Raw genomic sequence first — 25,109 nt, 5'->3', positions numbered from 1 at the left:
GATTTTTTTTCTTTGCAGCTGAAATGCACTTAAAACTTTGGGTACTGAATTTTAAAAAAGGAAAATCATCATGGGGACTGTACATAAAAGCATCAGTTAAGTAAAGGGGGAACATTTATACGTAAATAAATGACTTAAGAATGTGCATATAAGACACTGTTAACAGGAACTCCCTTGGGGAGGAGGGAATCCAGGGTGTGAGAGACAGGGAGTGAAGGAATCACTATTTTTCATTTGGGATCTTTGCATAAGACTTGGATTTTCTTGCTTTTCTGTTTTTTTTTTAATCTGTGCAATGATATAATGGGGACACTTCTCTTTCTTCCACATCATTTTCTGTATCAGACACATTCAAAAATAAACAAATGTTATTTCTGACATGTCTAGAGAACTGTGCCTTTCCGCTCCTCCAGGGAGGAAATCAGAGGAGCTAATGCGAGCGATCCACTCTCACCCTCTGACACTCAGGCTTCACTAAAGAGATCACAGATGGACCATTTTTAGCGCCAGCAGCCGCCTAGGCGAGTGTCAACAAGAACGACAGCCCCGGCGGGGCACACACAGTCTTCAGCCCACAGATCACAAAGGTCAGTCTGACTTGCAGTCACATGTAAAACCTCTGCAAAATGAATCCAAGGGTTCCAGGACTTAGTTTAAGACTTATGAGAGAATTCTGCGCTCATGAGTATTGTAACCGTAGGACCCTGTAACTAAACACTGGTATCACACACTAGGAAGCAAGTTAATACATATAATAAAAAAAAATTCTCAACTAGGAAATTTAAAAAAATTTTTTCAAATCAAAGTATACATAGGTGTTGATTCCAGCCTAGTTATAACAACCGAGACTTCCTCTGCTTAGGCCTCTTACTCAGTTGCTTCATTTCAGACACAGAAAAACTTAGGCAGAAGCTGAGTAACTCAAGGTCATGGAGACAGCTGGTTGCAGAGTCAAGAGCAGAGGTGATACGACTGAAACAGGAAGAGGGCAATAGCAAGTGCCTGTTTGTACAGGGGCACTAAAACCAGGCACAGGTTGCTAGGACAACACCCAGAAAACCAGAAAACAGCCGGGGATTACCTTAGTTCTGTGGTTCTCTGTGTTGAGTCCCTCATACAGAGATGTGTTGAAAGATATTTCACCAAGGATCTGCAGCTCAGTCACATCTCTTAGTAACTATAAGATGGGGGAGAAAAAAAATTAAACATATTTTAGACATGGACCTACTGTACCTTTATTTTTTGGAGTCAACTTTTTTTAAAATTGGAGTATAGTTGATTTAAAATAGACTTCTAAAAAAAATGGACTTACAATTCCTGGACAGCATCATTCCTTACGTTTCTGTTTTTTGGTCGAAAGGCATGTAGGATCTTAGTTCCCCAACTAGGGATCGAACCTATACCCCCTGCACTGGAGGGCAAAGTCTTAACCACTGGACTGCCAGGGAAACCACCCCTCCCCTCTCATCTTTCCCTTTAAATGTGTTCCTTCTCCAGTATTCCTCATGTCTAATGAATGGCCTCAGCAACCACTAAGTTTCCCAAGCCAGAAACCTAGTTAAACCTCAACTTCCTTTCCCTTACCCTTTACCTCACACCACACTCTCATCCCCAAGTCACTTCTTGATGATTCTTTTTTTTTTTTTCAGTCTCTCTTACACCTGTCCTTTCCTCCATCCTCACTGCTACTTCTTCAGCTCAGATCCCATCATTCTCACCTGGATCATCACAAGAGGTTAAACTTGACTTTTAGTTCCTACTTTTGAATGAGTGATCAGGGAAAGTCTCACTAGGAAGGTAACATGTGAATTAAATATAAGAAGAAAGCAAAAAAAAAAAAAAGAAGAAGAAAGCACACACATGAAGATCTAGGAGAAAAGCCATCTCATGCAGAAGGAACAGCAAGTACAAAGGTCCAGTGGCTAGAACAATATCGGCAAGCTGGAGTCTAAGAAGCAGGGAAGAGGAAAGTATTAGGAGATGGAGAAGTAAGCAGAGACCAGATATAGGGTCTGCGGCACCACTGAAAAAGACAAATTTCAGTCTAAGTGTATACAGTTTTTTCTTTTTAAAGCAGAGAAGTGGCATAGTGTTTGCTTTTAAAAGATAGCTGTTCCATGAAGAATGTCTGTGGAGGGCATGGCAAAAGCACAGGCAAGAAAAGCAGGGAGGAAGCTACCGCAGGGAATCCAGCAAGAGGTGGTGACCTGCACAACAGGAGCAGTGGAGATGGACAGAAGTGAATGGATTCAGAATATATTTGGGGATGGTGATGGGGTAGAATGACAGAGTTTGCTGCTGGAACAGATAAGGGGATGTAAGAAAAAGGAGTTCGGACTTCCCTGGTGGTCCAGTGGCTAAGACTGGGAGCTGCCAATTCAGGGAACACGGGTTGGATCCCTGGTCAGGAAACTAGATCCTGCAAGCCACAACTAAGACCTGGTGCAGCCAAATAAGTAAATAATTTAAAAAAAAATTTTTTTTTTTTTTTTTTAAGGAAAAGTAGTCGCCAAAAGGAATTCCTAGAGTTCCCAGTAAGACAGCAGTGTAAGGGCATCCCAGACGGCTCAGAGGTAAAAACTCCGCCTGCCAATGCTGGGTCCATCCCTGGTTCGGGAAGATCCCCTGGAGGAGGAAATGGCAACCCACTCCAGTATTCCTGTCAGAATAATCCCATGGACAGAGGAGCCTGGTGGGCTGCAGTCCGCCGGAACGCAGAGTCGGACACCCCTGAGCACGCAAGCAACTGGTAAGTTACCCTAGTTAGTTACCCTGAGAGACTGGGGAAGCAACAGGCTGGAGCAGAAGGTGGATCGACAGACCTGTTTTGGACACGTTATATTTGGAGATGCTATTAATATTATCGTTTCCAGGGAAGATGCCCGAGAAACGAGGATTAATCAAATCTTAAGTACCTGCTTTGCCTGATTCAAGGAGAGCTCTGCAGCCACGGTTACATTTTCTTTATCCGAGGTGACCTTACAGCTCACTGAATGCCATTCTTCCACATGCTGGAAGAGGATGAGTGTTTATTAGCACGATCTCTTTATGGGATGGAAAAGCTGGGAATTTTAACACTTAGCACACAGACAACCTCAAGGTTGAGGAATAAAGGGTGTGAGCAGTTTCTGCCCTCATTTGGTTCCAGCAAAGCCGCAACCCTGGCAAACGTGAGCCGGAGAAGAGGCTAAGGGGCGCCTCAGAAACGCTCGGCCTGTGCTTTCAGGGGAAACCTCGACAAAGTACAATCCCGGCGTCTCACGTCAGCCGCTTCAGGCCCTCCTCTCTCCCCCATTAACCCCCTCTCTCCGGTCTTTGGGATGACTGCGCTCACCTGAACCAGATCGCTCCCACAAGCGTCCTTGTGAGCCTGAGTGCACACGGTGTGGGCCTGAAACGACAACCATCCCAGTCTATCCCTGCAACACAATGAAAAAGCCAAACCGCCATAGCTACCCGCCCCCTCCCACTTCTCGCGAGATCCTTCGTGATTGCGGGGACGGCCGCGCGCTAGGACCCGGCGGGCAGGCGCATCCGCGTCTCGAGGAAGTCTCGCGGTGTTAGCATTTGAACTGCCTGGCGGGTGCCGGTCATGGCGGCGTCACTCCCGCTACCCGCGAGTGGGCTCTTCCGAACGTACGGGGCAGCCGGCGGCGGGGGGCCGCGGCGGCGGCCGGGCCTGGCAGCCGTACAGTGGTTCCCGCCGCAGGACCGGAAGCGTTTCTTCAGCAGCAGTAGCAGTGACGCCAGCAGTGGCGGCCCCTCGCAGTCTGTCGTCTCCGACGATCCTGACGACCCCGACTTCCCCGGCAGCCCGGTGGGTCAGCGGAGGAGGCGCGCTGGCGCCCGACTCGCCAAGGGCCGGCCGAGTCAGATCGCGACCCCGAGACGCCTGAGGCTGCGACCGCGGTGCCCGCAGAAGTGCAGCACCCCCTGCGGCCCTCTAGGAGCGCCATCCTTTCCCAACGGCAACCCGGGCTGCCTGAGCCCGGACATCAGTGTGTGCGGCCAGCCCAGGGACGGCGGCGAGCTGGGCACCAGTGCCTCCCTGTTCAGCTCTCCGGCCTCTCCCGGCCCCGGGTTCCCTGCGCCAGAAGACAGCATCTGTACCGACCCTTCCACCTTTCTGGATGCAGCCTCAGAAGCTCCGAGCAACTTCCATCTCCCAGAAGCCTCCCTGGACCAGGCACCCCTCCCCTGTTCCCAGGACGCAGCGATAGGAGGAGGCAGGCTCACCAGGTTGGCCCACCAAGCCCAGGCCAGCCTCAGGTCAGCTCTCTTTAGCTTTTTGGACTCAGGAAATCCTGAGGATTCTGAGCTTGGGACAGATGGGAAGAATTTGCAGGAGTTTTGCCATGACAGGGAACTGGTGGGGAGGAGGCTGGAGAGCCCAGGTTTATCAGGCAGGTGTAAGAAGAGGTCCACAGACCAGGACTCTTGTCAAGAGATTGAGTCTCAAGAGTCTGTCCAGATAGAATACGAGGAGGCCCGTGGGTGCAAGGGCAGAATCGCACCTGGGAAAAGCAACTGGCCTGAGAGAACCAGGCTAAGCCGAAAAAGGAAGCATCAAGGGACAGCAGAAACCTCCCTCCTCCATCACCGCCAGGTTACAAAAGGCCAAAAGATGGAAGACGATTCTTGTGTCACCCAGGACCTGACTCGTTTACAGAATGCCTGCTCTTGGACCAAAACCAGAGCCTCATTCAGTTTCCACAAGAAGAAGATCGTGACAGCTGTGTCTGAAGTGTGCAGCTGCAACACCCTGGCCAGTTCTCTGTCTGAGTCCCTCATGTCAGAATATTCACACCACCCTGTTGGGAACAGAACAAGCTGTGCTCTGTCCCCCTGGCACTCCTCCTCTATGTATTTGCTAACCCCCTTAAAGACACAGCAGGTCACAGACAAAAAGACATGTGATGCAGAAAAGCTTTATGGGGAATGCAATCAGGTGGGTCCCATCCCCTTCAGCGACTACCTCTCCAAAGAAAAACTAGAATGCTGTGAGAAGATCGGAGAAGGGGTGTTTGGCGAAGTGTTTCAAACAGTTGCTAACCACACACCTGTGGCCCTAAAAATCATTGCTATCGAAGGACAGGACTTAGTCAATGGAGCTCACCAGAAAACTTTTGAGGAAATCCTGCCAGAAATCATCATCTCCAAAGAGCTGAGCCTCTTGTCTGATGAGGCATGCAACCGCACAGAAGGCTTCATTGGGCTGAACTCGGTACACTGTGTTCAAGGTTCTTACCCTCCCTTGCTCCTCCAAGCCTGGGATCACTATCACTCAACCAAAGGGTCTGCAAACGACCGGCCTGACTTTTTTGGGGAAGACCAGCTCTTCATCGTGCTGGAATTTGAGTTTGGAGGGATCGACCTAGAGCAAATGAGAAAGAAGCTGTCCTCCATTGCCACTGCCAAGAGCATTCTGCACCAGATCACTGCCTCCCTTGCCGTGGCCGAGGCCTCTCTGCACTTTGAGCACCGAGACTTGCACTGGGGGAACGTGCTCTTAAAGAAGACCAGCCTCAAAGAGCTCCACTACACCCTCAACGGAAAGACGAGCTCCATCCCCACCCGAGGGCTGCAAGTCAACATCATCGACTACACCCTGTCCCGCTTGGAGCGGGATGGGATTGTGGTTTTCTGTGACATCTCCAGGGACGAGGACCTGTTTATGGGAGAAGGTGACTACCAGTTTGAGATCTACAGGCTGATGAGGAAAGAAAACAACAACTGCTGGGGTGAATATCACCCATATAACAACGTGCTCTGGCTACATTACCTCACAGATAAGATCCTGAATCAGATGACCTTCAAGTCCAAACATAACACCCCAGCCTTGAAGCGAATGAAGAAACAGATCCAGCATTTCTATCAGACTATGCTGAACTTCAGCTCTGCCACGGACCTGCTCTGCCAGCACAGTCTATTTCAGTAAGCCGTGGGTTCCGACCACCCCAAAGGAGAGGGCGTGGGACTGGAAGCCCCTGATTCTGTTTTTAACCTTTGTCCCCACAGCAGGGTGGGATTCCTGCTCTTACAAGTTTCCAATCAGCTGTTCAAACAAGAATTTTGTCTCCAAGTTGGAATTGAAATTTTTAAACTTAACAAATATTCTTTAAAAATAAACTATATGTGAGAACACCGTTTACAACTGAAAAGCCCTTTTTCTGTCAGCAGACTTCATTTTGTAAATTTCTTTCCACAGTTTCCTTTTTGAGCTTTGACACTTTGTGTAACCTGAACAGAAAAAAGGAAAATCAGGAACACCCAAGGCCTCAGCTGTCACACTGCTAAGAGCCTGTTGCTGTAGGTGTCATAAGGCTGGCTTTGGGAACCACATTACAGATGAGTCAACCAAGAGCAAAGAGGCTGTACCAGAGCAGAGTCCCGGGCGTACAGACTGGGAGACGAGGAAGAGAAGATGGTAGACGATTTATAGGGAGAAGTGCCACGTGTTTATCAGTCTCATTTGCTGATCACAGAGAAGCAGAATTTATCCATAATTTTCAAAAGGAAAATAAATGTGTCCGTGGCTACTAAAAAGGTTGAATTTTGCTTACTTTTTTCATCAAGGGAAGAAAAATTGAAATGTCAGTTTGGGCTGAATAGTTAATATTCCTTATGAATATGACTTGGGTAATTTACTCCTAAAATGCATTCCGAGGTTAACTCATCTTTTTCTAGAGTTCTAGTTTTTATACCTTTGCGAATCCATAGTCACTCTGGAAAGAGATGTGATCGTGATATAGAACCGCCTCTATGTACCTGAGTCTTGGTCAGGTTCGTCACTGTTAGGAACTGGAGACCTCGTAATTTAACTGGAACACAAATTTGCAGCTGGAACTCGGCTCCAAAGAGGTTCTCCCCATGTATCTACAAGGTAAAATCCAAGCAGAAAGTCACGGCTGGTGTTGTTTTCCCACCTGTTGGCTTTGCGATGATAAGCAGAGCACTTACGTTGAAGAGGAACTCTTTGTGGTGGGAAGACCCCTGGTTTATGTTCATGTACGTCACTGAGGGTCTGCAGTTGAGAGGACATGGGTTAGGCCTCAGGGCCCCTTTCTCATTTTAAATAAATCTTAGTGCTATCAATTGGATACACTAAAAGGGCCCCTGATTCTTAAGAGAGATCAATGTTGAATAGCAAAATGTTGAGCAGTGGTGGGGCAGTTGGAATCAGGTTAGAATATTTGAATTCGGTCTCTTCAGGCTGCTTCTGTGTCTGTATCATTCCTCAGGGGGGCCTTACTTTTTCTCTTCCTTTCTTCCCAATCCCTTAAGTCCTCTCTTCCCTCCTTAGCATCCCATCAGTTCCCTTTGGTATCAAGACCTATTGGCACTGTTCCTCCTTTGATTACAGCCACAAGGTTTCTAGGACCTAACAGTTAGTGCCCTAGAGATCAATGGGAGCCTGGGTTCTAAGCAGCCTCCTCTCAGGGAAGGGCAATGCCCACATCCACCCTGACCACTAGACCCACCCACAAAATGCCTGAAGCTGTCCCACAGGTGTGGGGCCCCCCGGAAGTACTTACTTGGGAAGAACCGCAATGAAGGCATGTTTGATTTGAAGGCTGTGAGTTTTATTGACCAAAGACCTTCTTTCATTGGAACTAGGAAATAAGAGTGTCAGTTTATAGCACCCCTGCTTTGTATACATGGCTGCTTACCTTGGCTCCCCAGGATCACTGGGGGTCAGATAGAAAAGACTCGGAGATAAACCGAGTGCAGAAGACTTGCTGGAAGACCAGACGTGGAGAAACACTGATTTTAAAAGGGTTTCTCCAGGACTTCTCTGCCAGTCCAGTGGTTAAGACTCCACGCTACCAATGCAGGGGGCATGAGTTCCAATTCCTGGTCGGGGAACTAAGATCCTGCGTGTTGCACAGTGTGCCCAAAAAGACAGTGTTTCTCAGCCTTGACAATATTGACATATAGCGCCAGGAAAGTCTTTATGAGTGGCTGTCCTATATATTGTAGGATGTTAACATCCCAGGTCTCTACCCCCTAGATGTCAATAACACCCCCCACCAAATTCATGCCAATCAAAAATGCCTTCAGATACTGCGCCTGGGAGTAGAATCACCCCTGTTTGAGAACTTTACCAACTGTGTACCCCACCTTACCCCAAACATAGAGGTTTTGCAGAAGACAGAGGATCTCTGAGGTTAGATGAACCAAAATGAGCACTCCAGTGCAAAACTCAGTCTGCCAGACTATACCATAGTTTTACTTTGTCAATAAAGGAATATTTTAAGTATCTCTGATAACAAGGGAAAGCCAGGTCACTGTGGGGACACAGGTGCCTTCCTGGGGCTCCCTGAGGCTTCCCTTCTGGGGCAGTGAGGAGTCATAGCTCACGCACACGCGTGGGAGGGAGCCTTCTTGCAAGACCACAGCCCAGGCTCCCTTGACCCAGGGATGACTTACTTGGTGACCATCACAGTGATGTCGGCTGTCCTGTTTGGAAAGACACTCTCCTCCAGCTGCCAGACTAACGAAAAGTTTGCCTAGTTAAACAAAAAAAAAAGTGGATTGATTCCCATTTATACCACTCACAATTCAAACTGCTTCCTATTAACTAAACAGACCTGGAAAATGTAATTCAATACTCCATGCTTCTATAGCACAGCATGCTTCAAGTTCCTTTTATTCCACATAACACAGTGTCAGGATGGGGTGAGCAGGGCAGACAGCACTATTCCCCTTTTACAGCCAAGGAAGCCTCTTGAGAGGTCTCCCGCAGCACAGAGATCATCAGTAGCAGGTCAAGGCCTTCCCTCAGGGCTAATAACCTTCCAGACCACCCCCAGCTTCCCTCTGCTGTACCGGGGTGAGCCAACCTTGTCTCAGTGACTGTACCCTCACCTCCACTGCTCCCTACTTCCAGAGCACACTGGGCAGCTTTACGCTGTTACAGATGACGATATAGTCAAGGAAAGTGTGGACACTGCAACCGGGAGATTCTAATGAGCCTGGGAAGTAGAAAACACCAGCCCTAGGGGACTGAGAAGAGTCAGCTAATCAAAACAGACTCATAGGTCTTCCCTGGTGGTCCAGTGGCTAAGACTCTGAGCTCCCAATGCAGGGGGCCAGGATTCCATCCCTGGTCAGGGAACTAGATCCCAAGTGCTGCAACTAAAAGATCCTGCATGCCACAACTAAGACCCAGAGCAGCCAAATAAATAGAAAAAAAAAGAAAAAGACTCACAGATGATCTCTTGAGGACGGGGTGACCAATCTTGCAGTTCATGACCAGGAAAGAAGCAGTTGGCTTAGGGTCACCGCACTGAATGTCTGGAGAAGGAGGCTGTTAACACAGAAGTGGTTTTGAAAAGGCAAAAAAAAAGAAAAGGTTCAGTTTCCTCACAACAACATGCCAGACACCCTGCTAGGAGCTGGGGATGCAAATAAGCCAGTCTTTGTCCTCGTCTCCACAAGTTGGGCAGAAGGGCTCAGTACCAGATAGGTGACAAATTTAAACACAAGGCCTCAGGAGGGGTTCTGGGAGAGCAGCACAGAAACAAGCAGTAGAGAAAGATGAGGTCCAACCAGGAGGAATCAGTCTTCCTGGGGAAGGAGACAGTTGAACTGAACCTTGGACCAATGGAAGGCCCCCTGCATTGCCACACAGCCTTTTTCAGCCATGCTTCCTCATCTGGACCACTGAATATGGAAAATGACTGAGCGACCACTGTTTTTTTAATTCTCCCAAGGATGGTGGGTCTAGTTCCTTTCTAGATGCTTAGGAGATCATGGCATGTAATGGGTGCTATCCTAGCTCAAACAGCCTCAAACCACCAGGGACACACCCGTGTAAGACAAAGCCAGGTTTGTTGACTCATTAGAGTGAGGAAAACTGCACTGTGGTGTATCTCACCAAACAAAGGAAAAGATAGTTATTAAAAGATTCTGGGGAAAGTTAGAATTTGGGGAAATATAAACAAAGCAGTGTTTTATAGGCTCAAAATAAAGCAGGGATGGGACTTCCCTCATGGTCCAGTGGTTAAGATTTTGCCTTCAGATGCAGGGGGTGCAGGTTTGATCCCTGGTCAGGGAGCCAAGATCTCACATGCCTTGCAGGCAAACAACCAAAACATGAAACAGAAGCAATATTGTAACAAATTCCATAAAGACTAAAAATGGTCCATATGGGAAAAAAGAAAAAGCGAGGGTTATGTGTAAAAGGGCCACTCAACATCAATTCTGGGCTGCAAAGTGGACCCAAAGAGCCATTTTCTTGGAATCCATTCAGGTGAATGTGAAAAGCTGTGTAGAGAAACATTTTATCTGAAGTTTCAAGTCTCAGATGGAAAATGAGAATGCTTCTCTTTGTCAAAACAGTTTAGATTCTCCAGGCAACAGTAAGATGGTTTCATAATTACAGATATAACTTCAAACAGCAAAGTTTCTGACTGCCTATGATTTTAGAGAGCAAAATATTTCAGTGTTACAATACTTTACAGCTGCAGGGTGTCCTTGGGAGAAATACTGTTTTCTGGTATCTTGCAGCTGGCTTTGAGTCTGTGCTCCCAGGCTGATGAAAGGCGGAGCAGACTTTTACTTTCCAGTCAAGCTAATTTATTATAGATTATTTCTCTCTCAGAACTCTAGTTAAGAAAGACTGCAGGCAGAAGGACTGATTGGGTGGCAAAATAGCACCATTGATGTTTAAGGCAGAGAATGATATGACTGGATCCATGGCTTATTGTTGGATTAGAGGGGATTTGTCTAGTTAATTATCATTTATTGGATGAACGAGGATGAGGCAGGAGGCAGAGTTAGGAGGTTTCCATAACCAAGCAGAGATGCGGGAAGGGAAAGTCATGAGCCATGTGGTTCCAAAACTGTTATCATAGTTACCTTCTGTATCCTCTTAAACTGCAGGTTTCTGGGGAAATTCAAAGCCACTCTTGTCATGTAGGAATCTTCCCCAGAGTTAGTCAGGCCAATGTTCATGGTCAGCTCTTTTGTGAGACCCACCACCAATTCCTGCCTGCACAGGGCAGCCAAAGAGATAAATGTTACCAGTTTATTTAATCTGTGAAAACCTCAGTGCCATGCAACAGCACCTTCTTAACTTCTTAGATAAATTGCCTAAAGGATACATTTAGCCTAGATCTTCTTCCCCACAACAGAAGCAAGCACCTGGACTTCCATACCCACCTCAGTTGCTGTGTGACATGACCATTTATTTAGTATTTGCCGTGTGTTGGGGACTGTGTTAAATGTCTCACACTCTCTGCTAATCCTGGTGATAACTCTGAACTTGTATGGTTACTCTCTGTGCTGCAGTGAAGGGAACAGAAGGCAGGGGAGGCTCACTCACATGCCTGAGGTCCAACAGCCCTGAAAGGGAGTTGGGAGAATCAGATCTAAATCCTCTTTCTACCACCAATTCACTGTGACCCCAGGCAATGAACTTTGAGACATAAATTCATCCATTCCACGTACATTTATGGGGGACTTTGTGCCAGAAACTCAACGCAAGAGAAACAGCATGCGGGGGACAGATGCTGCCCCCCACCCCTGCCTTGGCCTCAGCTTTCCCACCACAAAATCCCCCTGGCCCTTCCAGGTTACAGGCTGTGAGTTAAGACATGAGCCTGTTCAGCATGGAGAAGAGAAGATGTGGGGACGGGTGAGGGCTTCCTTCATGCTGAGGCATCCTGGGGTCCTGGAGTGTACAACCACTCTCAGTAATTGAGATCTACAGGGAAACACATTAACAATACGAAGGAAACTTTCTAACCATCTGAAAGGTCTTAAAATAGAATGTGCAGCTCTGGGGAGTAATATGACCTGTGTCTTATTGAGTCATTTTTGTTTTTTTATCACAGCTGAGGAGGATAGCCGGCAGTCACAGAGCCTGTGTGGGGATTCATCTGGGAGATGACACAGACCTGAAATGAGACAGTAGTCGTGGCGACGGGGAGGGTGATAAGGCCATGCTTGCAAGCAGAGCACAAAAGAGACAGGAGTTGGGGATTCCTCTGCCAGTTCAATGGTTAAGGCCCAGTGCTTCCAGTACAGAGTGTCGGTTCAATCCCTGATCAGGGAACTAGGATCCTACATGCCATGAGCATGGCCAAAATCTAAAAAACTTTTTTTTAAAAAAAGAGAATCGAGGATGTGTCCTGAGTTTCAGTTTCAGAGTTTCCAGCTTAGATGACCCAGTGGGGCTAGTCGTGATGGAGAGAACACAGTGGGAGACCAGAGGGTGGAAACTGACCAGATGAGCTCAGTCCGGGACATGATGAGAAGTTCTCAGAGGACAGGGAGGCAACGACATTGAAATGTCAGTTGGGTGTCCTGGCTCAGAGCTCAGCCGGGGACATGATGAGAAGTTCTCAGAGGACAGGGAGGCAGCGACATTGAAATGTCAGTTGGGTGTCCTGTCTCAGAGCTCAGCAGAGAGATCTGAGAGTCACTGGAATATGTACCAGGGATTCTTAACTCAAGGTCCAGGGACAGTTTCAGAGTTCCCTGAATGCAAACGCTTTATGTTTGTAAGTGTGATCTTCTAAAGACAAATGTCTGTAGTTTACCTTAGATTCTTCAGGAGATTCACGTCCACAAAAAAGGTCAAACCACTGAGGCATTTGGATGCTGAGGATTAGGCTCAATACTTTGGAAAAAAAGGGGAGACTGCCAGCTGTGGACACTAGGGGGTGATGTAGGGCCAGCTGTTTCACAGTCTATTCCACAAGGACTTGACTGGGAGGGCTTTAGGGGCTGTAATGAATTCCCTGTTAGAAACAAATCTTGTTAGGCTGGATTCCAAAGCACTCAAAAGCCTTCACTTGGCTCCTCCATGACTGAGACGGGCAGTGCTAAGCTATCCACATCTGAAACACAAGTCCTGCAAGTGTCTATGAAAAGGTTTCTCAGGATTCAGAACAGAGCTCTTCTTCAGAGATGCCAACTCAGCCAACCAGCCATCAGTGCCATGTTCCGCACACAGCACTCGGTGTGGGGGTAAGGGGCATTTTAAGACCACCACATGTCCAAAACCAAACTCATGCAACCCACTCCAATATTCATGCCTGGGAAATCGCATGGACAGAGGAACCTGGCGGGCTACAGTCCATGGGGTTGCAAAAGATTCAGACACGACTTAGCGACTAAACAACAACAAATCATAATAACAACAGAAATGATAGACAATTACAAGGCAAATGGGAGGGAAATCCAAAAAAGAGGAGATACGTGTATTTGTATAGCTGAGTCACTTTGCTGTAGAGTAGAAACTAACACAACAATGTATAGCAACTATACTCCAATAAAAATCAATTTTAAAAAATTACCAAGCTCATGACCTCTCCTCCCCACCTTGCCTTCCAAAACCATTCTTCCAAAAGCTTTCCCAATTCAGTTCTTGGCATCAGCATCATTCTAGAATTCAGCATGTTCCAATAGAACTTCTGAAGTAATGGAAATGACCTATTATATATCTGTGCTGCTCAAAACCACTAGCCATATGTGGATATTGAGCATGTGAGATGTGCTTAGGGCAACTAAGGAACTAAAATCTTCTTTAATTTTAATTCATTTCAATTTAAATAACCACATGTGACCAGAGGCTATTGTGTTGGACTGCACAGTTCTGGATGCTCGGGCTGGAACCCTGAAAGACTTCTTAGGCCCCCCTCTCTCACTCCCCACATCCAATTTGTCATCCAATCCTGCGGGCTCTAACTGCAAAATATAACCACCTTCATTGCTACCACTCTGGCCCAAGTCATATCACTTCTCACCCGAGTTATCACAACAGCTCCCTACTATCGCCCTGCCTCCACCTCTGCTCCTACAGTCTGTTCTCAACGTAGCAGCAAGAATGATCCTATTGGGACTTCCCTGGTGGTCCAGTGGTTAAGAATCCACCTTCCAATGCAGGTGACGTGGGTTTGGCCCCTAGTCGGGGAACTAAGTAAGATCCCACATGGTGCAGGGGAACTAGAGAGCCCCAGCGCAGGAACAAAGACAGCTATGTGGGGGGGAGAGCAGCTCCCCCCACCCCACAAAAAGAATGATTCTCTGAAAGTGCATGGTCATGTCATTCCTCTGACTTCCTGGCTCACAGTAAAAGTCCTCATGGAAATGGAGCCACATGTGATTTTTCCTCCCCTCACACGGCATCGATTCAATGGATATGAGTTTGAGCAACCTCCGGGAGATAGTGAAGAACAGAGAAGCCTGGCATGCTTCAGTTCATGGGGTCGCAAAGAGTCAGACAAGACTTAGCCACTGAATAGCAGCCCCCTCCACTCACTCTGGTGTCCTGGCCTCTTCCTTCCACCTCCAAGCACCCAGCTCAGGGCACTGACGGGTGCGCTCCCTTCCGACACCCACAGAGTTCATTCCTCCACCTGCTCTTCCATGAACCCAAACATCACCTTCTCCACGAGCGATTTCCGGACCACTGTTTGAAACCGCAACCCCAACCTCATCCCTGGCACTTCCTTCCCACCTTCCCTGTCTTCTTTTTCTTCATAGTACATCTTTTCAACACAAAGTTGACTTACATATTATCTTCTCTCCGTAAGCAAAATTGTGAAAGTGAAGGAGGGACTTCCTGTATCTCCCAGCACCTAGAGTGCTGGGCATAGAGGAGATGCTCCCTAAGTATGTCATGAATTAAGTAATTTGGTTAAGTGGTGAGCCAGGGAAGAGGTTATCTCTAAGTGAGGGGGTCCTAGGGGTGAGGGACAGTGGGTTATGGAAAGAAATCTGGGTGTAAGTCCATCCAATGATCATGGGATCCCATGCAAGCCTGCAACTACTGACTCTTCCCAAATTCATAACATAAGAATACAAATCTGTCTTGCCTCCCTCATTGGGTGGCTGGGGAAGCAATGATACAATTAGTGCAAAAGCCCTTTGTGGGCTACGAGGGAAAAGAGGAGGAAGTGAGTGATCCTGGTGAGGGGTTTGCCCGGTAAGCCTTCAGGAGGAGAGTTAACTGCAGAAACCTTGACGACTGGATTCAACTCACTGGGAGATGGTGGTGGCCAGCTCTAACTCCGCGACGCAAAACAGCTTATTCTTGCAGTTCTTCTCGTAGGGCAGCTGTAAGCAGACAGAGCGGGGCAGCGTCAGCCCAGGGAGCCCGCTGTCCCCAGAGGCCTTGCTTCGTGATCTTCTCCCTAGGACATGTGTGTCCCTTCCGCTGACTCTGAGAAGTGCGGGTGAGGCTGACAGGCTGAGGTTGTGTCCACGTGGCTGTGAGAGGTGTGACTGTGCCGTTCCTGGATTTGTCAGGCGTGGGGTGTGCTGGTCCCACCACACAGGTACCATGCATCAGGTCACTGGCCAAGGTCAAAAACAGGGTGACCTTTGTAAAATGGCGGGAGTAGCTGTCACTTGCATATTATGCTAATTAAGTAGCAACACTCACAGGTCACTACTCTGAACATTTGGGGGTAGGTGAAACCATATGAAGAAAAGCCTCCTTAGTTCTCCTAAGCAGAGCGGGAACAGCAGGGGACTAATTTGGGGGGGTGGGTACCTAACCGAATATTGTCAAGGTTCAGTCCCGTGAGCTCTTCTACCCCCATGGCTAGTCTTCTCTGTAGGTTAAATATTCCCCCTTGCAGTCTTGCCTACACCAAACAAATTCAGAAATCACAGTGGGCCCAAAAGATCCAGGTAAGATTGAAAAGCTCCAGCTCAGGTTGCAAAGTCACATTTTCTAAAGGAGCAGGTCTATTTTTTATTATGAAGGAGACACAGCCAGCTCCCTACCTAGGGAATCACTGCATTTATCTTCCCAGCAGCCAGAGACCATCACAGTAGCTTTACACAAGGACTGTTTCCATGATTGGAGCTAGAGTGAGAGCCCAGAGCAAGAAAGAAAATTTACACTGCCCAGAGAAGGGAGATGCAGATTGCATTAGTCAGAGCTTGGGGCTCTATCTGACTGGGTCAACAACTGAGGGTTTTTTTTTTTTTTTAAGTTTTGCTTTTAATATAGCCAAGCAGCTTGTTCTCTTTCAGTAGGATTAAAACATCCTAAGCTCCCGGCTAGAGCTCATTCTCTGGAAATATCTCTGTGCTTGCTGCTGCTGCTGCTCAGTCGTGTCTGACTCTGTGACCCCATGGACTATAGCCTGCCAGGCTCCTCTGTCCATGGGATTCTCCAGGCAAGAATACCAGAGTGGGATGCTATTTCCTTCTCCAGGGGATCTTCCCAACCCAGGAATTGAACCCACATCTCTTGCATCTCTTGCACTGGCAAGCAGATTCTTTACCACTGTGCCACCTGGTAAGCCCATCTATGTGCCTAAACACCAAATAATTCCCCCTCACCCATTTCCTCAGTCAGATAATTTTTTTTTTTAAATCTCTTTGTTGAAGCATCAAAGTAATCATTGATTAAGATAAGAATCCTGAATGGATGTTAAACAGGATACATCATAGGTCAGCAAGTCAAGAATCCACCTGCAATACAGAAGACACAGGAGATGCAGTTTCCTGATCCCTGAGTCAGAAAGATCCCCTGGAGGAGGGCATGGCAACCCACTCCAGTATTCTTATCTGAAAAAATCCCACGGACAGAGGCGCCTGGCAGGCTATAGTCCATGGGGTCACGAAGCGTAGGACACAACTGAGTGACTAAGCACACGCAAATGTAATCTCAAAGCATCTCCTCATAATATACTTATTAATTACAAAGGGAGATAGCCCCAGTGTGACTTTCTGTGTACGGGGCAGATGGGCTCCAGTCCAGTCCCCACACAGGCCTTCTACCACACCATTATCAGAGACCTGTGCCAAGTATCCATATGCTTCATTAAATATGTAGCAGGCACCTTTTGTGAACAGAAAAGAACCAGCCTTGGGAGTCATTTGGAGACCCGTATTACCCACCAGTGAGGTCCTAAGCAAATTAACACCATCTCAGGAGCTCTATTATCCCCATCTGTGCAGGGATGGTCCTAAACATTGTCTGAAGACCCTCCCAACTTAAATATTCTTTGGAGATAAGGGAGCAGGGACTTTTACAGGGGTGGCACCTGGGGGAGTCTGGTCCTAGCCAAGTCACCTGGAAGATGGCGGAGGGCTCAGCATAGAAGTCCAGGATTGGTTGGGGTTGGTCCATCTGGCCCTCAGGGGTCTGGAGGTGGTAGCTGACCTTGACAGTGATGTTGGAGAAGCAGTCCTCCTGACACAGCTGCAGTCACCAAGGAATTCGAGGTTGGAGTTGGACGTGGGGGAGAAGATGACAAAGAGAATACTTTTAACTTTGATGTGGTCCCAATATTAAAGAATGAAAGGGGTTAAGCTAGGAGTCCTAAGCCTCTTCCAAGTAGGCCAGGCTGCCAAGAGCACTGGGAAAACCTCCCCTGATCTGCCATGGCCTCAGGCCTAACTTCTTACGGTTCCTGCCCTAGTCACAGAGGGGTTCTGGCCAGCAGGAGTTAAACTCCAGCTTGGACTTAGAGAACAAAGGGGTGCCAAAAAGAGGAAGAGTCATGGTCTCAGCTATGTTTACAAAGATCTTTCTTGAAGTGGCACAGAGGACATATTAGAAAAATAAAAACTGTAGACCAGAACTTCCCTGGAGGTCCCATGGTTAAGAGTCCGTGCTTCCAGTGCAAGGGTCATGGGTTCAGTTCCTGGTGGGGGGACTAAGATCACACGTGGTGCACAGCCAACACAAACAAACAAAAGAACCCTGAAGACCAGGAGATGGCCTGGGATGCCACTTGCCATTCTCTTTGTTTATTGAGACTTTTCTCCAGGCGGGAGCTTTGAACACCTGAGAATAGGTGAGCAAGAGTCTTGGCTGGAAAAGGTAGCTATGCTTATCTTTAAGGAAGTCACAGACTTGCTAGAAGTCTTAATCCATTTAACAACCAGAACTGATGTTGGAACAGATGTGTGGTCTGAAGCATAATTTATGAGTTTATTGGAATACATGATCCTTTGAGGTCCACAGTTTTGGGTGCTGGCAGACTCTGAGTCCTGACAAATACACTTTTCCTAGGTTTCTAGGCACCTTATCAGGAGTAAACTTTTGTAAATAACAACTTTTGTCTTTCTATTTCTACTTTGCCTCACTCAGGTTTTCTAATGTTGTCTCACATAAGGGCCTTCTGCCCCACCGTTGTTATCAGATGGGAGAGGGAACTCTGTTATTCCCAATGTATTAGCAAGGAAAATGGCAGCAATCAGAGGATTTCCCTTTTTGTCCAGTTTCTAGGAAACTCAGAGATTTACTTAGTGTTCAATCTCTGTAGATTGCTTTAACTTGGTTTTCTTGTAACATAACCCCCATCTCCCACACCATCATGTGATTCTTGATCTATTATGGTTGTTTTAGTTGCCTCATTTGTGTGTATGGATCCCTGTACTTCACTCCATGCATCTCAGTTCTTTTCCCAACAGTACAGACCCCCTCTGGGAACTTCCCTGGCAGTCCAGTGGTTAAGACTCCCAGCTTTCATTGCAAGGGACACAGGTTCGATCCCTGGTCAGGGAACTAAGATCCCACATGCCACGTGGCATGGCCAAAATGAAATAAAATAGATAACCAACAAGGACCTACTATATAGCACAGCACAGGGAACTCTGCTTAATAGTCTGCAATAATCTAAATGGGAAAAGAACTTGAAAAAGAACAGATATATGTGTATGTACAACTGAATCATTTTGCTATACACCTGAAACTAAAACAACCCTGTTAACCAACTATGAGTGCATGCTCAGTCGTGTCTGACTCTTTGCAAACCCCATGGACTCTAGCTCCCAGGCTCCTCTGTCCATGGGATTCACAAGGCAAGAATACTGGAGTGGGTTGCCACTTCCTTCTCCAAGGGATCTTTCCAACGACCCAGGGATGGAACCCATATCTCCTGCCTCTCCTGCACTGGCAGGCGCATTCTTTAGCACTGTGATACCCCTGTTAATCAACTATACTCCAGTATAAAATAAAATTTAAAAAAAAAAACAATGAAACAAAGCAACCCTAAAAAAAAAAAAGAGTACAAACAGACCCCTCTGGACTCTTGGAAACTCCTCCACTCACCTGTCCGTCTGTGGGGATGAGCGAGAAGGACTCACAGAGACGGGGCCCCCTGCCCAACTCCCTAAGGGAGCTCTGATCCATCCTCTTGTCTGAATGCTGCAGCCGTTTCCTCGGCTTCACCACATCCACGTCCAGTGTGAAGTTCAGAGAGGTCCCACCAAGGCCTGGGAATGAAGATCAGATCTTTCTGATTGCGCCAGGGAGGTCAAACTCTAGACTGAGGGCCCCCCGTGAGCCCCTCCTGACTGGTGTCCCCCGCACAGGCACTTTCCCCAGTTTCTTCTTCATTTCAAAGTTACTTTTCTCATGTCTTCTGTCCCCTGGTTAGGGTCCCTCAGTGCCCCAGACCCAAACGTGGGGCTGAACATCCTCAGGGCTAAGTCAGTCTTCCCTTTGGGAAGAGGGCTTTTAGGGAGGAAGCTGCGATTGAGGGGGGAAATATGGAGGAGGAAAGATTCAAGGAAGGGAGAGAGAAAGACCATAGAGTAAAAGCTGAAGATAGCCGAGCTGGAAGAACCTTGTGGATTACCTGGGCCAACACCCTAACTGTAGAGAACAAAAACGGGGGCCCCAGCTTCCCTGGTGGTTCAGTCGTAGAGAATCTGCCTGCCAATGCAGGAGACAGGGGTTCAATCCTGGTCCAGGAGGATCCCACATGCTGTGGAGCAACTAAGCCTTTGTGGTACAACTATTGAGCCAAGTCTGAGTGCCCCAAAGCCTGTGCTCTGCAACAGGAGAAGCCACCACGATGGGAAGGCCACACACCACAACTAGAGGATCGCCCCCACTCACTGCAACTAGAGAAAAGCCACATGGCAACGAAAACCCAGCACAGCCAACAATATATAAAATAAATAAATATTAAACAAAGCAAAACGCCAAGCGCGGAGAGTGAAGGACACCTGCCCAGTGTCACACGACCTCCCAGCAGATGCTGTTCAGGCTCCGTGGCCCCAAACTTTCAGCCGGTACAGCTGGAAACGACCGGGCTGCCCTTTTCTAATGATCAGACTTGACCCTGGACTCCTTTGGGAAAGCCAGGCCACCTGGGAGCGCGCTTTCTGACCTGCAGGAAGTAGAGTGACTTCTCGGGGATGGTGACTGAGAGACGAAGCCCTGGGGACTGTTGCTGAGGGTTTGTGCTGGAGGAGACCCCTTGGGTTGGCAGTAAGTACCTGGGCTGTGAAAGTCATGCCTACCCTCTGCCTTCCAGAAGGTCTCCCAACCAGCACCAGCTAAGGGGATGGGAAGGGAAGCCAGGCCTCCAGTAGATTATCCAGTCCCCCTGGTCTAGAGAGAAGGCGGAGGGAGGGAAGGGGAGAAGATGTAATCAGAGAGAAAGAGGAGAGACACCACACACACACAGGCGTGGGCACAGTAGCTGGAGATGGAGAGGTGCCTGCCTTTTTTCCAAGTCTTCTTTCAGAAACCCAACCCTTCAACCCGAGGACGGGATTCAATGCCCCTCTTCCCAAGAGGGTCAGAAAGACTCCTTCAGAATGTGGACTTAACAACAGGTCACCCTTTTCTGGGGCGGTTCCCATTAAACTGAAGCTAAAGTCAAAGGAGCACCAAAGAACTGATGCTTTCAAAATGTGCTGTTGGAGAAAACTCGAGAGTCCCTTGGACTGCAAGGAGATCAAACCAGTCAATCCTAAAGGAAAGCAACCCTGAATATTCATTGGAAGGACTGATGCTGAAGCTGAAGTTCCAATACTTTGGCCACCTGATGCAAAGGACTGACTCATTGGAAAAGACCCTGATGCCAGGAAAGATTGAGGGCAGGAGAAGAAAGGGGCAGCAGTGAATGAGATGATTAGATAGCATCACCGACTCAATGGACATGAATCTGAGCAAACTCCAGGAGATGGTCAAGGACAGGGAAGCCTGGCGTGCTGCAGCCCATGGGGTCAAAAAAGAGTTGGATACGACTTAGCAACTGAACAACAACAACAGGTCAAAGGAACTAAAATCTTATAGAGGGATTTCATAACACCCCAACCCTACCCAGCCCTCTTTCTCTGTCCCCTCCCCCACTGAAGTCAACAAGGAGTGACCACAGCACTGGACAGGTTCAGCTAGACTGCCTGTTACCTGATTCGGCAGCTAGGGTTGTAGAGTTGATTTCAAAACACAAAGACGCATTCACACTGCTGCTGAAGCCAATGGGCAGTGCCTTGGGAGTGAAGTTCATGGACACCTTCAGATAAACCACAGGTCTTGAGCTACGTAAGACAGCAAAGGGGCACATGAGAAGTGACCACAGAACTTCTGGATCGGTGTCTGGCTCTTTCATTCATTCAATGAATATTTACTGATCATCTCTCATATGCCAAGTGCTCTTCTGAGTCCTCAGAACATAGCAGAGAAAGAGACAAGCCTGGCTCTGGTGAGAAAACAGGCAACTGGCAAATAAACAAGAAACAACAGGAAAATCCTCTGTGCAGGAAAAGGTATGTTAAAAATAAAATAGGATAAGGTAATAGAGACTAGGGGCTACTGTGAAGCAGGTGCATTGTTATTCCCATTTATAGATGAGAAAACTGGGACTTAGAGATTCTGCCCAAGGACACACCTAAGTGCAAGCTGAGGTTCAAACCCAGTTCGACAGAGCCAATGCTCTTAAACAGCGCATTCACTCCCTCCCATCAGTGCCTGGTGTCTTCTTGGGGTCATTTAGGGCAGGGCAACGGGGTGAAGCTGCCCAGAAGGCAGGGCAGACTCCTACCGGAGTACAGTCGCCCGGCCCAGCGCACCCACGGTGATGTCAGCAAGGCCATCGCCATTGAAATCTAAGCCACCGGCCACGGATGTGCCGAAGTACTGGAGTCCTGGGGCCACTGCGGAGGCTCTGATCCTCTGTGGGGGAGAAACACAGGGTGTCGGGGAGGGAAGGGGTTTCCTTTCGTTTTATTCAGTCAACAGATTGGCCCGCTCCAGGGACTGAGGCACTGGAAGAAAAAGTAAGGTTCTCCCAGGGGAAGTGGCATTGGAACAGAGGCTTGAAGGGGGTGGGGCTTGACCGAGAGGGTAAGGAGAGCAGGGGGTCAGCCAAGGGTCAGTGCAGTGGGAAAGGGGAGACTGGTTGCCAGGAGGCCTGATGTGGGGCTGGGGTGTGCCTACAGAATTACATTTCAGAACCCCACTGTAGACACAGGGTGGAAGATGGGGAGGAGACAGGAGTCAGGGTGTAGGTGATGGGGATGGACAGGAGGGGCTGGATTTGGAAGACGGTGAGACCTTTAGGACGTGGAGGCTGACAGGCTGAGCTGGGGGTCTATGATTAGCCCAGGTTTCTGCTGTGAGCAGTGGAGGGATGAGGCCCAGAGGAGCAGCAGGTATCAGGGAAGAGGGTGCTTTCAGTGGGGCATCCTGGGAGTGAGATGCGGGAGGCCATTCAGGGGAGGGGCTCAGGAGCAGCTGGACACACAGGACTGAAGCTTGGAGAGAAACTGCAGCTGGAGGTGGGTGGCAGTGCCCATAAAAGATATAGTGTGGAATTTGGCAATGGAGTCGAGGGGGGTGAGGGTTATGCAATGGGGTGGGGCGGGGGGCAGTGTGGGGACAGGAGCCAGAGAAGGGACAGAGAGAGGAAAGAGGATCTGGGGCAGGTCCAAGGTCAGGAATGCCAAAGAAGGAGACAGTCATAGTTCAGGAAAGAAGATAGATATTGCCACAACCTCTAGCCCCACTGGAAGGATGCGGAGGTGAGAACCTCCCAGTGACTTCTGTCCCCCCTGGGCTGTCTCAACCCCCTGGGACCTGCCTGACACTTAGGACAGGAGCTGGCTCGGGTCTCAGGCCCTCATATCTGAGGAAGATCAAAGTCCCAGAGTAGAGGCAAGAGGTCACCTGTGGCTGGTTGGGAGAGAGGTCATTCAGCTGGTTGGTAGCACGTCCATTGTAGATGTACACACTGCCAAAGCCTGCACCATCGTCTGCCTCAAAGTCCTCCAGGGGGGCCCCAATGGCCACGTCTGTGAGCTTATCCTGACTGATATCCCCCACTGTTGCCATGGCAAAGCCAAATCGGGCATAAGTTAGCCTGGGGTGCCCACTCAGCATGCGTGCCAAGGAGAAGGAGCCATTCTGTAAGGCAGAGAGGCAGCTCAGCCCTCAAGACAGGGAGGCAGTGAGGTCCCACCCCACTGCCACCCTGGGAGGCAGGCTCAAAGACTCATTGATTCTGACTCTCCAGCCAGGAGTCTGAGGCTCAGAAAAGGCAAGAGACCTTCCCAAGTTTACACAGTGAGTGAATGGTGAAGCTGGGGTCCTGCTGCCTTGCAGTCCAGGACCCAGAGCTTCGCCCCTCTGCTCCCACAATTGGGGTACTGGACTGGTGATCAGGAGGCCTGGCTTCTTGGCTTGGCTCCATCACACACTGGCTCTGTAAACTGGGGAAAGTCTCAAACATCACTGAGCCTCAGCTTCCTCATCTGTAAAATGGGAGTGACAGCCACCTCCCACAGTTACTATGAGAAACAACTGAGATCACAAATAAAACATGCTTTGTCAACTGTGCAGCTATGTGGAATGTCATCATCATTAACATGAGATGGTGGGGTGGGGAAAATAAGAAAGAGGGGGAGGGGATGGAGGGGAGCAGCCACCCCACCAGGCAGCCATCCACCCTGAGCTCCCCATCACCGCCCTCCAGTGCCAGGCAGGGCCAGGGCGCCTCCAGCCTCTGTCACCTCAGCCCCAGGCTGAGCGGCCACAGCCTCAGCCACCTTGTGAAGACGGAGATCTCTAACCTGCTTGTTCACACGGTACATGTAGACTCTGCCCTCCTCTCCTTGAATGTGGTAAAACGGGGCCGCCACCAGCAGCAAGTCTGTGATGCCATCCATGTCGACATCCACAGGGCACAGCTCGGAGCCAAAATAGGATCCCAACTACAGGCCAGGGGGATTGCAGCTCATGGGGAGTGCCAGGGACCCCCCCACCCCCACTGCCACCACCACCACCAGACCCCTCGGCAAGTCTAGACCCCTGCTCGTGTTCTTCCTGGACCATCAGATTTGGGTCAGACCAGGTCAGCATGTTCACTGGAATAACAAAGGAGGCTGAGTGAACACAGCTGGATCCCCCACGATGGGGAAAACCAGCTGGCACTCAGGCACACAGAGCCGGGGCTGAGGCTGAGTTCTGCTCAGACGGGGTCCCCCACCTGCTGTGTGCCCTGGAGCCCACTCCTTTCCCTCTGGAGTCTTTGGATCCCCATCGATAATAATGGTGGCGAGGGGGTTCCTTCTCCAACAGGTACCTGCTCGCCCTCCAGCACTGGCACGAAGTTGTTGGTCTCTCTGCCCACATTCTGGAGCTCAAACACAGCCCCCCGCTGCTTGTGCCGTGGGGCCCCCGCCAGATAGGAGAGGCCACTCTCCTTGTGCAGCACGGCCACTGAGTAACCTGCGGGGTGGGGTGGTGGCATTGTGATCGGGACCTCCCACCAGGCCACTCTTCCCCACCTTCCCAGTCAGGCCTTCCAAGTAGCTTGGGCAGCGGGGCAAAACTGGAGACACTATCTCATCCTCTTAAAAATCATCAGTGGTGGCTCCCACTTACCCATGTGCTCCGCCACACAGAAGTGATATACACACATTACCACACATACAGCCTCACTCAAAATGCTCTCCACACACGTGCACCACCCACGTTCATCACAAACGCAGTATATGAAGACTGAGGACCGGGTGAAGGTTCACTCACCACTATTACTAATGGAGAGGCCCCGCCTCCCTAGGCAGCGGCCCAGGACCTGGCACTTTGGTACCAGCATCAGGGTCCATCCCTCGTCCATATGAACAACCAGGAACCCTACCACAGCCTGCGTCCCTACTCAAGTCCCGCCTCCACCCAGGTAGCCTCCGGGCCCCGCCCCTCACCCCGGCAGCCTCCGGGCCCCGCCCCTCCCAGGTAGCCTCCGGGCCCCGCCCCTCACCCCGGCAGGCTCCGGACCCCGCCCCCTCCCAGGTAGCCTCCGGGCCCCGCTCCCTCCCAAGCAGGCTCCGGGCCCCTCCCTCACCCAGGCAGCCTCCGGGCCCCGCCCCTCCCAGGCAGCCTCCGGGCCCCGCCC

At 49.3% G+C, this 25,109-nt stretch overlaps 2 protein-coding genes across 2 annotated transcripts in view; one reads left to right on the top strand and one right to left on the bottom strand.

The window, feature by feature from the left end:
• Positions 1-25,109, bottom strand: part of ITGAE (integrin subunit alpha E) — a 50,796-nt gene that overhangs the window by 3,112 nt on the left and 22,575 nt on the right. The window contains exons 13-29 of the mRNA XM_043477684.1: positions 24,297-24,442; positions 23,785-23,925; positions 22,883-23,119; positions 21,759-21,889; positions 21,125-21,255; positions 19,031-19,194; positions 17,045-17,173; positions 14,996-15,069; positions 10,864-10,996; positions 9,212-9,310; positions 8,431-8,510; positions 7,536-7,613; positions 6,961-7,024; positions 6,769-6,876; positions 3,335-3,391; positions 2,916-3,011; positions 1,082-1,177 (exon numbers count right to left, since the gene is read on the bottom strand). Coding sequence (XP_043333619.1) covers positions 1,082-1,177; positions 2,916-3,011; positions 3,335-3,391; positions 6,769-6,876; positions 6,961-7,024; positions 7,536-7,613; positions 8,431-8,510; positions 9,212-9,310; positions 10,864-10,996; positions 14,996-15,069; positions 17,045-17,173; positions 19,031-19,194; positions 21,125-21,255; positions 21,759-21,889; positions 22,883-23,119; positions 23,785-23,925; positions 24,297-24,442 — 1,964 coding nt within the window. The remainder of the gene's footprint in view (positions 1-1,081; positions 1,178-2,915; positions 3,012-3,334; positions 3,392-6,768; positions 6,877-6,960; positions 7,025-7,535; positions 7,614-8,430; positions 8,511-9,211; positions 9,311-10,863; positions 10,997-14,995; positions 15,070-17,044; positions 17,174-19,030; positions 19,195-21,124; positions 21,256-21,758; positions 21,890-22,882; positions 23,120-23,784; positions 23,926-24,296; positions 24,443-25,109) is intronic.
• HASPIN (histone H3 associated protein kinase) lies at positions 3,565-6,546 on the top strand. The gene has a single exon (XM_043477722.1). It carries the CDS (start codon positions 3,593-3,595, stop codon positions 5,936-5,938), a length of 2,346 nt encoding a protein of 781 aa, XP_043333657.1. The 5' UTR covers positions 3,565-3,592; the 3' UTR covers positions 5,939-6,546.

The sequence above is a fragment of the Cervus canadensis genome, chromosome 1, assembly GCF_019320065.1.
Source record: "Cervus canadensis isolate Bull #8, Minnesota chromosome 1, ASM1932006v1, whole genome shotgun sequence".
NCBI lineage: Eukaryota > Metazoa > Chordata > Mammalia > Artiodactyla > Cervidae > Cervus > Cervus canadensis.
This window is presented reverse-complemented; position numbering and strand designations above follow the sequence as displayed.